Source organism: Lycorma delicatula, chromosome 4 (genome assembly GCF_047948215.1).
Source record: "Lycorma delicatula isolate Av1 chromosome 4, ASM4794821v1, whole genome shotgun sequence".
Classification (NCBI taxonomy): Eukaryota; Metazoa; Arthropoda; class Insecta; order Hemiptera; family Fulgoridae; genus Lycorma; species Lycorma delicatula.
Genome location: NC_134458.1, coordinates 124,331,138 through 124,345,442, shown reverse-complemented (window position 1 = coordinate 124,345,442; position 14,305 = coordinate 124,331,138). Strand labels below are relative to the sequence as shown.

The 14,305-nt window shown below is 27.9% G+C and overlaps 1 protein-coding gene across 1 annotated transcript in view; it reads left to right on the top strand.

Annotated features, from left to right (window-relative positions):
• Nucleotides 1-9,202: 9,202 nt before the first annotated feature.
• The window catches only part of LOC142323856 (actin-binding protein IPP), a 43,951-nt gene continuing 38,848 nt past the window's right edge, over nt 9,203-14,305 (top strand). Inside the window, exon 1 of the mRNA XM_075364153.1 lies at nt 9,203-9,837. Coding sequence (XP_075220268.1) covers nt 9,565-9,837 — 273 coding nt within the window. The 5' untranslated portion in view covers nt 9,203-9,564. The remainder of the gene's footprint in view (nt 9,838-14,305) is intronic.

The window sequence follows — 14,305 nt, the reverse complement described above, 5'->3', positions numbered from 1 at the left end:
AACAAGAAAGTTTGAAAACAAAACCACCACCATTTTTTTTCCTTTTGTTGTTATTCGATATTTGCTGACATCATTGTCCAGTGAATCAACCCCCCCCCCCCCCAGACAAGCGATTGTATTGCTTTATGAGATCTGGCTGTTGGATTGAAATTTTCATTTTTTTCATCTTAGAATATCTTTTGTTAGTGGACTGAAAGTTTGTAATTAGAGTAACACGAGAGTTGTCGTTCTATTTTGTAGTAAAAATTGAATTGGTTGTATCAGATTGATAATCGTACATCCCACAAGGTTCCTTACACAAAGAACAAGAATCTTCCAAAGAGCAGTTTTGAATTCTATTTTCATTAACTGTTCCAGTTGTGAAAAGCTTTCCTTCTTCAGTAAACTTAAAAATTTATATGAACTAAAAAATTTATCAAAATAAATGCTGTGCTTGCCAGGATTGTCTACAATGTGCAATAAATTTTGAACAACTGAAGCACTTAATCCAAGGCTACAGTCTACTTCTGCTTCTTTTCCTTGATAAAAAGAAAAGTTGAAAAGGTATCCTTGTGAAGAACATAAATACACCTTGTAGCCAAAGTGCACAGGTTTTTCCTTTCATAAAAATTTTACAAGAATGGCGACCAAAGTATAGTATCATCTGTTCATCTATTGAAAGGTGATGAACAAAAACAATGTATTTGTCAAAGTTTTTATTCAGAAGATAAATAAAAAGGCTGCACTTAATAGAACTTAAATAGTAAGGCTGCACGTTAGAGAACATGTTTAACATATCATTGTCAGCCAAATGTAAATTTCTGTTTGTATCTCTATACTACTGGTGACCATGGATTTTCTTATAATTATTCACTGCTGCTGAAGTTAAAATGCAACATTAATTTTTTTCTGTCTAGATAAGGCATAATAAATAATTATTATAAATAATAATAGATAAGTTTACATAGAAAAACTATCGTTATTTTTGAGTACATTATAATGAGTTAATTTTGTACGTCAAAGTATATTCTTATATAAATTATTTATAGGTCATCTCAGAAGAAATAAAAAATGATTAAATTTAGTGAACAAAACATAAAATACTTATCACCAACAAAAATGTTTTTTGTATTATTTAATAATATGCAAGATTGTTATTAAAATAGGCTACTTGAAAACAGTAAACAAATATTATTTAATGTAATAATAACGCAAAACAAATTATGTTCCATTATCACAACTTCAGCTGTGTAATGGTAAGCCAAAACAGTATAGTTTGATTTTGTTACAAATGAATATAATTGTTCCACAGGAAGTTATCATCTAACAATACAACCAGATATTTCATACTATGGGCATCAAAAATATTATAAATGATATTATTATCATAATATTAATGTGGATACAATCCATGCAACTATTAGTGTTATGCCTTGTAAGAACAATCCAAAATTTTGATCTATATTTGAAATTATAATCCATCCAGTGGAAATTTTTTAGCTCCAGTTTTCTAATCCTTTTAAATAATTATCTTTAGGTAAAGATACATTTTTATCATCTATGAAGACGGTAACAGTCTAACAATAAATCATTTAAGCTTTTGAAATACATTGTTGATTTATAATAATAAGATCAAAAATCTAACAATGTGGTATTTCATGTTTTACATCGTGGGAGTGAGGTCAAGCATTTCCATGGGTGTTTCTTAACAAAAAATTAAATTTCAAGTTTTTTTTTTTAGTTTTACTCATAACTTATCTTGGCAACATGAATTCAATACCATAATTTCACTGCATAGAAAAAGAATGAATATTGCACACCTACTAGTCATTATATAACATCAAGACCTACTTAAGTTACTTTACAATTAGTAGATGATAAAAAAATAATTAATTTAAATCAATATTAGATTCAATGAAAATTTACTGGTCAACACAAGATGAAATTGCAGTTGCAGAATGTAACTGTAAATGTTATGTTCCTGCTTTAAATACAGATGATTAATAACCAAATAAATTGGAAAACAAGATTCAGAAAGCCCTTATAAAGATTTTACTTAATTCCGAAACCTAAATGACCATTTTGATTGTTAAGCATTCATCATCAGTAGACTCAATTAGAAAAAGTATACACAAAAGAAACAATATAAAATAAATAAATGATCAAAGAAGAAATAATAATGATTTTTATATTTATTATTTTTCTCGAACAAAGATTAAATCTTAAAAATTGAAAATGAAATAATATATTATTTCTTCATTTAAAACAAAAATTATTTATTTACAACTTTTTATGTTTATAAATATAAAATAATAAATTCTATTGTTGATGACTGCTTATCAAACAAAATAGCAACTTTAAATAAAATTTTTGTACATGGTTTTTCAGCATAATTTTGATTTCCAATCTATTTCAATAACTGTGTGCCATAATTCATTATTTGTGAGATAGTAATACTTCATGTTAGGTTTGCCTAGAAAAGTTGATTGATTAGTCTTAAATTATTTAGTTATATTCATTCAAAATTATTTAACATGTACAGTATGAATATCTAAATTCAGTTCATCTACTTTTAGGTAAAACATTTTTCAAGGGTATTCTATTCATTAATTAGAAAGGACCAAAACAGAATGCATTTCAAATTTCTTTACATCAGCCTTTCACAAAATTTTACATTTCTTGTACAAGTTTCATTATGCTTCTGGACCTGATAATCTCAATTAGTCAGTGATAAATTTTTGGACATTATACTGAACAATAGTGTAACAGTGTATATAAAAAAGACTTATGTGATTTTGTGAAATAAAACTAAACTACTTTACAATTATTACAAAGGATGCTAGGAAAGTTTTGCAATATGACTATTTTTTACAATTTTTCAAAACAATTTCCATCACACATTTATGTCTCCATCCTTCAAAACCAGTCTTCCAAGAAACCCTACCATGTTTTGTCAGATATCTGGGCACACTCATCATCCCAAATCCTTATTTCTCCTATTCTTGAGGTTAGGCACAGCTTCTTGGGAGCTTCAAAAACTTTAGACAGGCATATCTCAGTATACCACTTCCCTGTGACTGACTGTCTTCTGAGTTTCCAACACAGCTTTCTCTAAAACTCCTCTCACACTAAAATATATGGCCACTATTCTCTTCTTCACTGATTTAGATTTTCAGACAGCCACGGGAGTCTCCTCAGCTTTGAACACCCACACTTTGTTTCTCTTTCAAACTCTTGGTTCCGCCTAAATATTTTTATACAATGAGGACAATCCTCTACAAGCACAGGAGTAATTTTCTCTAAACACTGATAACACTTAATCCACTTGCAAAACTGTAGCGCAAAATTACCCAGTATTCAGTTTTCGACCATAACAACAACACTACCTCTTTTCAGTAATACAGCTAAAAAACAAATCACATAGACAGTAACTAAAGCGGCTACAGTGCAGGTTGGGACCTATCTAAACACACGTTAACTTGTAACCTCCTGTAAAAATCCATTCATTGTACCAAATTAAAAATTTATTTTTAATTTTTTATTTAAAAATTTAAACTTTACTTTTAATTTTCTTTTTTATGCTGAGTATAGATCTTTTAGTTTTCTTTATATTTTTCTTAGTGTTGTAATATAATGTTGATAAAATTCTTATCTTGTATTATATTTCTTGGTGGAGAAAATATATAAAATTTTTTTAAGGTACTATTTTATTATTTATTTCCTGTTTATGTTCATGGTTCATTTCCTTGTTTTTGTTATGATAAATTAATACATTTTACCCATAATTTAAAAATATATTATTTTTTCTAAGGTTGTTATATTTTTCATTATTTTTAGGTTTTTTATAAGTTTAAGTTAACAGTAGATTTATATTTTGTCTCATATTTTTGTTATTAGTGGATTTGTGATAGAATATCTTAAGTAAGCTATTGTTAAAATTTATCCTGTGATGATATATGGTTCTTTTAATGGTTGAGCACCAATTCATGTTAGTAAAATGAATGTGTTTATTATATTATTCAAAATAGTATTTTATTGATTGGATAAAATGAGTTTGTTTGAAATTTGTTTTTTATTGAAAATGACAGTGAAATAATAATTAAAACTGATATTATTAAACCAATTACTCTACCTAATTTTCTAGGGGGTGACTGTAAAATTGTATATGTAAATAAGGAGCATCATTCTGGTTGAATGGGGTAGGGGTGTTTTTACAGGATTTCCTGGGGTAAACTTTTCTGGATTTGTAGTTGGATTTAAATTAATTATTATTTTAAATGTTATTAATGTTTTGGTTATTTGCTACTCCTGTAATATTTTTAATAGTGAAGTGTGGATGAAAAGGAATTTTATCAATACTTCTTTTTATTCCAGTTGGATTTGATGATTCTCTTTCACGTAAAAATATTAGGTACCATTTTATTATTAAAATAAATGGTAAAATAAAGTGGAAGGTGAATTAAAGTTTAGGTAGAATTCTCTGCTGCAAATCCTACTAGAATTTATTGAACAATTATTTCTTCTATATTGGCAGAAAGTATTTTTTTTTTTGTGTTTTATGGAATACCATCATTAAAATTTTAAAATAGCATAATTTTTAAATTGTATCACTCAGTGTAGCACCCTCCTTCCAGATAAGACAATTTAAGATAGCCTATTTTACTTCCAGCCCAAAGACCTGTTACACTCAAAAGTTGGGGAATTGGGTTTTTTGAAAATTTTTACATTTTTATAGCCTAACTAGTTCATCTAGGCCAAAATAACATATATATATATATATATATATATATATATATATATATGTGTGTGTGCGTGCATATCTATGTAAGTGTATCACATTCCTTTTGGCCTTATAACTCAGGATTGATCAAACAGAACTTCTTCAAATTTGGCTCAAATATTTCTATATATGTTGATCACATTAATTGTTTTTCAAAATTCATCAAGGATGGAGGGATATCATGAAAAACAAATATGGATTTTCTTCAGAGGCATTATGGAGAAAGGTTTATTAAAGCAAATCTGTTATCTACAATACATATATAAATAACCCAAAAAATGTTTTTAAAAAATTCAACCCATCTCCACACTCTTAAAATTAAAATATATGTTTTTTGTTCTTTTATTCTATTTCGCTTCGATTTAAATATTTTGCAAAGATTTTTTAAATATTTTTAGGATTTCTGAAAGTTTATACTTCATATATAGAGATATCAAGAAATGTCTAGAATTTTTTTTAAATTACAGTCCTTAAATCTTAAACAAAGAAAATATTTTTTTGTGAATTTACTTTTTTATTTTAGCCTTTATTGAAGAGTATGTTAAATTTAGAGAAAACTTTACTTAAGAAAATTTGTTAAGCTTAACCTATTATGAGTATTTTTAGAGAAATTTTTCTTAAAATTTATTCCCCACCTCTAAAAATATATATTCGTTTTTTTGGATCTAACTCTTAGTTTTTATTATTAATAGTCAGGAAAGTTATGCAGTACTTTTTCGGCTTTTTTATTATTTCTTTTAGTTTTAGAATATTTTCTTTTTACATTATGACTTTTATAAGTCATAATTGAAAGTTTTTTTGGGGATTTGTGATTTTGTTTTGTCATTAATATTTTTAATTCATAAATATATTAAATATTATTCTGGTAGTTTATCTTTCTGTTAAATTAAGTGTTAAAATTTGTTTTTTTTTTTACTTAGTTTCTTTGATGTTATTTTTTTAAATAATTGGGTTTTTTTTTATTTTTTGGATTTAGTTTTTGTATTTTTATAATTGATAAGTTGTCTGATATTTTTTGTTGTTTAAGAATATGAAATTGTATTTAGTTTTGTTTGTATGTTTTATTATTTTGATTCTTTATCTTATTTTACATTTTGTTTTCATTTTTTTTTTTTGGGGGGGGGATTTTATTGTATTAATTTTTTTTCATTTATGTCTTTTTTTTTACTCTAGAATAATTCCTGTATTTTTTTAGTGTTAGGTTGAGGCTAACAGCCTGAATGGTTAAGAACTGGATTTCTTTTTAATTTTTTTTAGTTCTTTGCCTTTTTTATAAAAAAAAATTGTAATTTGAATTTTTTTTGTCATTTTAATTATTTCTTTTTTTTTGTTAATAATTATTTAATATTTTTTTTTTTTTTTTTACTTTCTTTTTTAATTAAATTTCCTTTATTTTGGTTCTTATTTACTATTCGCAAAAGTTCATGTTATAGCTCCAATCTCTTTCAATGATTTGGCCAGTATTATATTAAAACCTGGGTTATAGTTTAATTTGTTTAGGTTATATTTATTTATTTATTTATTTAATTATAGTTATATTTTTGTAGGGGTTTGTTTATCTTTAAAATGAATTGTCAGATTTTCATAAAGTATACAATTTAGGCTGTTCAGTTGCACATTTTTTTATCAGCTTTAAAATTTTTCAGACATTTTAGTTCAGAAATTTTTTAGTTTTAGAAATAAAGGGCCTGTTTCTTGAGCTCTGATTCTGAAAGCCTTATTTTGGCTGATTAAAACTCATCAATTTTCAAACAAGGTCGTTTCAAATTTTGAACATCTTTTCTCGTAATTTTTAAAATGAACTTGCAGAAACTCAAATCATTATTTTTTATACTTTTTCATTTTTATTATTTATAATGAAGATGTGATTTCTTTACAACCATATTTCATAGAAATATAACTCACTGCATTGGCTTTGCTATAAATTTAAGCAAGTTTTTCAAGATTTATTTTAAGCTAATTACTCAAAAGGAATTTGGTAAAGTTAAGTCCTTTCCTGCCACAACAAATAGATTTTAAAAATTCTTCTGCTTATCATTAGTTCATTGTAATGTTTAATTTATAACTTTGAATTTTATACACCATAGTGTGTCCCTTACCTGTACAAGTTACCCCACATCTTCACAGAAAACGTGAAAACCAAAAAAGATTTTTGTAAGGACAAAATTGGTAATTCAAGATTTGAAAGATCAATTTAAAACATACTGGGGAATGCATTAAAATTTTAAACTATCTATTATGAATCTCATGAGTTACAATCAGCCAAAGCAAGGCCTTCAGAATCAGAACATTAAGGTGTTTTAAACATCTTTAAAGGTAATCAATAAATACAAAAGAAAAATGAACAGGCTAAATTTTTATGTATATTTTATGCCATTTTAAGATATTCATTCTTAAACTTAAATGCACTTAATTTTTTATATAATAAATGAATGTGCTTATGTCAGTAATGTGCTTATGTTAACACCTTATTCTAATGTCACTCATTTATGTCATCAATGTGTATGTCTCAGTTAATGATGAATTTTAAACTTGGAAAGGTTTTATACTTATAAATAAATTTTGATTCCATTTCACATTAAGAACACACTGAAAACCCATGTAAGTGTATTAAAATAACTTATTGTTTTTAATTCTTATTTTTTGATAATTTTTAACATCATTATGTAAGTTACAAAATTATTTAGTAATATTAATTAATTCAACATTAGTTGATTCTAATTAAGTTTTATTCTAATGAATAATTGGTTTTCATAGGTTTTTCTTTTTCTTATCTTGAACATTTTTTAATTTATTCATTTTTTCACTGACAATGAAAGGAAACTTTATAAAAAATGGTGATAAGAAAAACAGATGGACCAGAACAATGGCAGAATAATGGAAGCAACCAAAAGGTAGAAGAAGAGACATGGGTCATAAAAAGAGATTATTAGAAAGACTAGCCAAAGTTTTGAAACAGAGATAAAAAAAGTTAATGTTAAAAAGAATCTCTGCCTAATGATGGGACATCCCATCTAATAACAATAATTATATTCTAGAAGTTGTTGCACCATTTTTCCCCCTCAGTATTAAATTTTAAAATATTTTATTCACTTTTATTATCTGTTCATAAATAATTATCAATTGCAGATGACTAAAGTTGGAGTTTTTTCCATTTATGATCCAGTTCTTATATTTATACAGATTTGTAATATGCCGTTAATTTTTTATTTTAATTCATGAAATCTATGTACAGGACTAGATATATTCAGCCAAATGAATAAAAATTTAGTATTTTGAGTTATTATCAACAATAAGTAACTGGTTAATTATTAATAAATTGGGTTTTATCTATACTGCAAAATTAATAGAGAAAGATGAAAACAGCTAGGAAATTTATCAATAAATTTTTTTAACAAACCAGATACCTAAACTCAGCAGTAGAAATGCTAATGAAAAAGAAGGTAAGACCAGAATATAAATAAAACCATAGAAATGGTAGAGTATAGGACAATAAGATAAGAGAATCAATACAGTGAGCATACTAATTTTGCCAGAATAAATTCAAAGCCTGATCCAACAAAATGGAAAAAGCTTATATGCCTCTTGGAAGAAGATGACAAATTAAAAAAGCTAAATGATAAAACAGATGACATATATATATATATATATATATATATATATATATATATATATATATATATAAGGAGTGTAAATCTGTTAGTAATGGTAAACTGAAGTTGAAAGAATACAGCCACAAGTTAAAGAAAAGGTTAGATTAAAGAAATAAAAAAAACAGCCTTTTAGAATTATACATTGTATGTATGTGTAAGAGTATGTAAAAAGTGGCAATGAAATGTTTAAAATTTTAAAGAGAACTACATAGAAACATAGATAAAAAAGCTGGAGTGGTTCTCTTGTCTACTCGCAATCTTGATATGTTCTCTTCAGAATAAAAGCATCGTTCAAAAATATATAATCAATATTTACTAAGATGTATAATTTTTTTATAATATATCAATTTAAAAAAAAAAAATTGTTTAACTGTAAAGGCTAACCAGAAACTGTATGGACCTGATTATTTATTTATTTTTTATTTTTATTAAACATTCTGAGATTGCGTAGAGATATTTTAATGTCTTTACTACACTCACATCGCTTAACTACCGATCTGACTGTAAACTTAACCTTAATTTGTCAAAGAATAACATTTTTTAAAAAGCAGGTTTTGCTAAATTTCGCCCCTTGAAATGAAGATGGGGTTAGGGAACAAGCGGTTATTCGGTTGTAGTATTATCTTTTTGCCTAATATTAGATATTGCTTTGAAATATACTACTGTTCGTAAAGAAATAAAAATTTTCTCTCGTTTAACTCGTATACAACGATTCCGCATCTCGATTTCAGCTTTATCGATAATACAAACTATCGTTACGACAGCTGTCAATTAATAGTATGTTTTTTATTCTGATTTGTGATGGTTTGTTCGTAAATTGTTCTTCTAAGTATATTTATTGAAGTGTTTACATTTACTGTTGGTCAGTGTTTATTACTTTAATGAATTTTCTAAGAAGATACGTTTTAATTAAAACATCAGACTTGTTTTTGTATTTTGTTTTTAATGGAAGAAAAAGGTGTGGCTTCTGTTATTTTCGTCAGTGTTAGTTATTTGTATAATTTTTCGTTTTCTGCGTCATTTAGCTTATGACAAAAGTAGCTTACGTTATCAAAATATTGAGGTGCTGAAGATTTGATATGGTATGAAGTTAGCCTAAAAGTTATCCCACTATCGTTTTTCGTGTAGCAGATGTATTATTGTCGGTAGTCTATGTCAGGTTATTTTATTAGTAAAATAAAAGTTAAAATACTGAAATTAATTATGCCTCCATTGAAGAATGAAACTTCGAATGATAAAAATAGCTCAGGAACTACTCAGCAGAAATATTCACTGACGACTATTACCAATACAGACGATCAAACTGTAGATAAACTATATTGTAGCAAGCTGCATCCTTCCAAGGTACTTCAAAATCTAAATATTATTAGACAGAATAATAAGTTTTGTGATGTTGAAATCGTTGCTGGAGGAAAAGTTGTTAAGGTAGGTAAATTTAGTCGATTAAATTTGACTAGTCTGCTGTACTTAACTTTTCTTGATTATTTTATTTGGTCTATTTCAGATATTTGTTTAGTGAAATAATTAAAGCCACAGTTTATGTAAGAGGCAATATTCTCCTATAGAATTAGTGAATCTGTAAATTAGTGTTTGTTTTTTGCTCAAATAAATCTTAGGTCATGAAATCAAAAATTTATTTCAATGATTTTAATTATTTGAAATTATTCTATGCACAGTGTAGTTGCTTAGGCTCATATTTGCACCTATTCCTTTTCATATTTTATATTTAATTTTAGAACAAGTATTTATTGTCAACGGTTTATTTATGTTAATACATCAGTTGATATTTGTGTTAGCTGCTATAACCAAAAACTGTTGTGGCTACTCTTACAAGAGATACAGTTCACTCCTAAGATTAATAACCATTTGCAAAATAACTAGCATCTTAATTCCAGACTTATTAGAGAAAATCAATACCTATTGCTGTATGAGCAACAAATGTTATATAACATTTTCAATATTATGTAACATGAAGAATAATTAGAAAATAGTTCATTCTTCTATGCTGCTGGCATTCTGTTCTAAGTTTATATCAGGAAGGTTATCAGTCTTTAAAATTGTATCAAATATCTTCCCCATTGTAATGCATGAAAATTGGATATAAAAGACAAGAATGGATGTATTATTTAATCAAATAATATGCATTATCAGTAGTATAATAAGTATTTGTATTATCAAAAAATACTGTGAATTGTGAATACATCCATTAACTTTGGGTAATCTTTGTTCACTAATCCCGCGTAGCCTTTAATTAATCCTCACATAAAATTATGTATGTTCATTTTTATTTGTTTATAGTATTCAATTACTTTTATATTATTTAATTAAACTTTTATAGTGATGAAAACTCTGGTAATACAGAAAAATTACTTGATCGATATCAAATTTTTCATAGACATATGATTATGTTAAAACATGAAAAATCAATATAAATTAAATGCCAAAAATGCAAAACAATCCATAAATTAACCTTAATAGTCATCAGACTCTGACTCTGAATCAGTTGTTGAAGAAGATGCTCTTCATAAGGTGATTCTCCATCATACAAATGATTAATAATATGGAACTTGTAATGTAGTCTCTCTCCGTAGTGACTATATTTCCATTTAAGTATAGATTTGACCAAGTGCCCTACAAGATATATGGTATTTGATATTGTTATACCTTCGTACTTTACCCCCAACTTCTCTCCACAAAACTAGCCTAAATCCTAACCTCTCCATAAAACCAATTAGCATCTGATTACTTTGCCATTTCTCACAAAACTGATTGCTAATTGACTAGAGTACTAATAAACAGTGTGGACTTTGACCTTGCACAGGTCACCCGCTCTCTGCACCCACTTTCTGATGTTTATCTACTGTGGTATATTAAAGTGAAAAAAATTGAGGTTAATCAAGTAAGTGATCAGAATTACAAAAGTGCTAATAGTATTTCCCATTAAACATAAAATTTCAAACTGGTTTCTTCTCGTTGTTGTACGTAATATTTGTGGTTCCAACCAAAGACACTTCAACAAAGATATTGTCGCGTGTTCCGTGGCTGAATCAGGATATTGAGAGCTTGTTGGCAATTTAGAATGTTTATATATAATTACTTGGTTTAAAATGTTCAAATTACAACCAGGCAAATTAATAATAATAACAGTGGTGATAAATACAATAATGATAATAAGTGATAATAATAAAGCAATTAATGAACATAAATATTTATATAGTAATTACAACCACAATAATAGTCAGGATTAAAGACCGGATTATATGCAACATAAAACGCTTGAAATAAATATGCATGAAGAATGCTTAAAATATGCATGAAAACTGTCAAAATATGCAACTTTAAATAATAATTTTTAGTTTTTTTATTTCAAAATCAGCATACAGTTAGTAAGTAGTTGAATAACATATCGATAAATTTTATAATTAACAATTATTTAATATTTTGTTACTTTTGTAGACCTAAACAGTCAGGTACTGTTCCAAATGTTCAGTAGTAAGATTGTGTCTTTGATCACCCAAAATATTTTTATAAGTGGAAAAGGGTTGTTCCATATCCACTGAGGTAACTGGCAGTATTTGAATTTGGGTGCTATGTTAGCACTTATTATTTCTGGTAAAAGTTCACCCATCCCATCAATAAACTATCAATTTGACAAAAATGTTCAAAGCCTGAGTTATTGTTCAAAATGTTTTCAAATTTTTCTTTAAGTTTACACGGAATACCTCTGGCAATGTGGAGTTCATTTGGCGGATTTTATTCATTAACTGAATAGATTTAGTCGACACCAAACCTTGAGTTTCTAGTTTTTTTAATACTCACAGGTATGTGGAAAAATTAATGCTAATCACAGCTATGTTTTTTTTTCTGCATTAGAATTGTTAAATGCTTCCTTGGACTGACAAACTGCCACAGCTCTGCACTATCTGCTCTAAGTCGTTTACTACACCTTTGATGGCATCAAAATGTTCATTGAAAAACAGTACAGCTTCAATCTATGTTCACCTTTGAGTTACCACTGGTCCAGGAGGTAAAGGCACATTTCACAGTTTTTCTTTATAGGCCTTATTGCAAGCAGGTGCCTTAAGAAACACTTTCTTTGTTGATGAAATCAGTTTATTTATATTCCCAAACATGGATCGTACTTCTTCAGCGAGTTGATGTACGCCGTGAGCTAAACATGATGTCACATGAATCAAATTGGGATAAAATACTTGGAGGGCTTTGGCTGCCTTGATCATATAGGGAGCAGCATCTGAGAGAAATATAAACACTCTTTCATCTGCAGAAGATTCAGGATTTTTTTTTAATGTGCTCATTCATAATTCTGCGATCATAGAATGATTTGTCTTTTCAAGGTCTTTGTAGGCCACCAGATAGGAAGAAGAAGGCTCTAGTTTTAATGCATCGACAATTAAATTTGCAATGTAACGGCCACAACTGTCGGTAGTTTCATCAGCTGAAATCCAAATAATGCTATCCTTGAGTTCATTGCATATTTCTTCCAGGACATGTTGGTAGATTGTTGGTATGTAATCTTTACGCAATGTTGATTCATGTGGTATATTTTGATTCAAGCAATATTTTCGCAGAAAATCTTTGAAGGTAGAATCTGTGAGTTTGTGAAGAGGAATATTACTTGAAAGCAATGCTTCACATAAATCCATGCTAAAGTAGTTTTTTTTGTTTACCTTTGGAAGTGAAATCACTGCTACTTGCCACTATTATAAGTTGTTCTCATGTGCCTTTCTTTTGCAATCCTGCCATATGAAGACTTGTCTTGACATGTTGGTCTATTTGAAACTTTTTTGTGCTCAAAATATTTTTTTGCAAACTTGACAGTTTAAACATTTCCGTCCTGTAAACGTTCCAAGACAGTCAGCTATCTACGAAGAGGCACTTTTTTTTCAGGAGCTATGGTACACATTAAACTTTGCTCGAATAAATAAAAAACTAATGCATTAAGCGCGTTTGCAACAAAAACTTGTGTAATTTAATTGCCTAGTGTGAGGAGTGCTGCAGTAGGTGTGCACGATGCAGAATGGTATCATCTATCTTTTTCTCGCATGAGTCTGTATTTTATTTGGCCTCATAATAACAAAAACATAGACGCGTGGCTGCTATGTGCGCTCTAAGGTCCGTGTGGCTAATAGATTTGGCCGGCTACAACATAAGATTACATTTATTACCTAGGTACACTACCGAAAAATATTTTAAATATAGTGAAAATATGCATCATCACTATATTTTAAGGAAAACATGCAATCTGTGAAAATGAGCTTAAAATGCAAATGCATATAATCCAGTCTAGTCAGGATAATAGTAGTAGTAAATAATAATTACATGACATAAAACATAACATAATCAAAACAGTAAGAATGACATAAAAACAGAGAAAAATATATAGTGTAATCAACAAAGAATAACAATCAAAATATTACACATCAAATAGTGACAGTAATGTCACAGTAAATAATAAATACAGATTACACAAGACAGAGTTCAAAATAAATAATCGTTCAAAATTTATTCCAGGTATATAAACAGAAAACTAGTATTCAGATCCATTAACAAAAGAAACTGCTAGTTTTAACCCTTTTTAATCACTAGTCTTATATTAACAAGCAATCTTATAAAATTCACTTGCAAATCCCTTTTGTTGTCTACCCTAACAGTTTATGAATGAAGTCTATTGCATTATTTCTTTCACTTATACACTTATAATTTTACTGTAACTCACCAATAGTATTTCTTGGTTACTTACTTGTGGTGTCACCTTAATCGTATTGAACTAGATACTCCTCGCTGGAATTACATCTCACACACTCATCTCGCAGACTCACACCTGTGACTCTCCACGCTGGGACCGTCATCATATGTCTTGCTAGACTGGTTC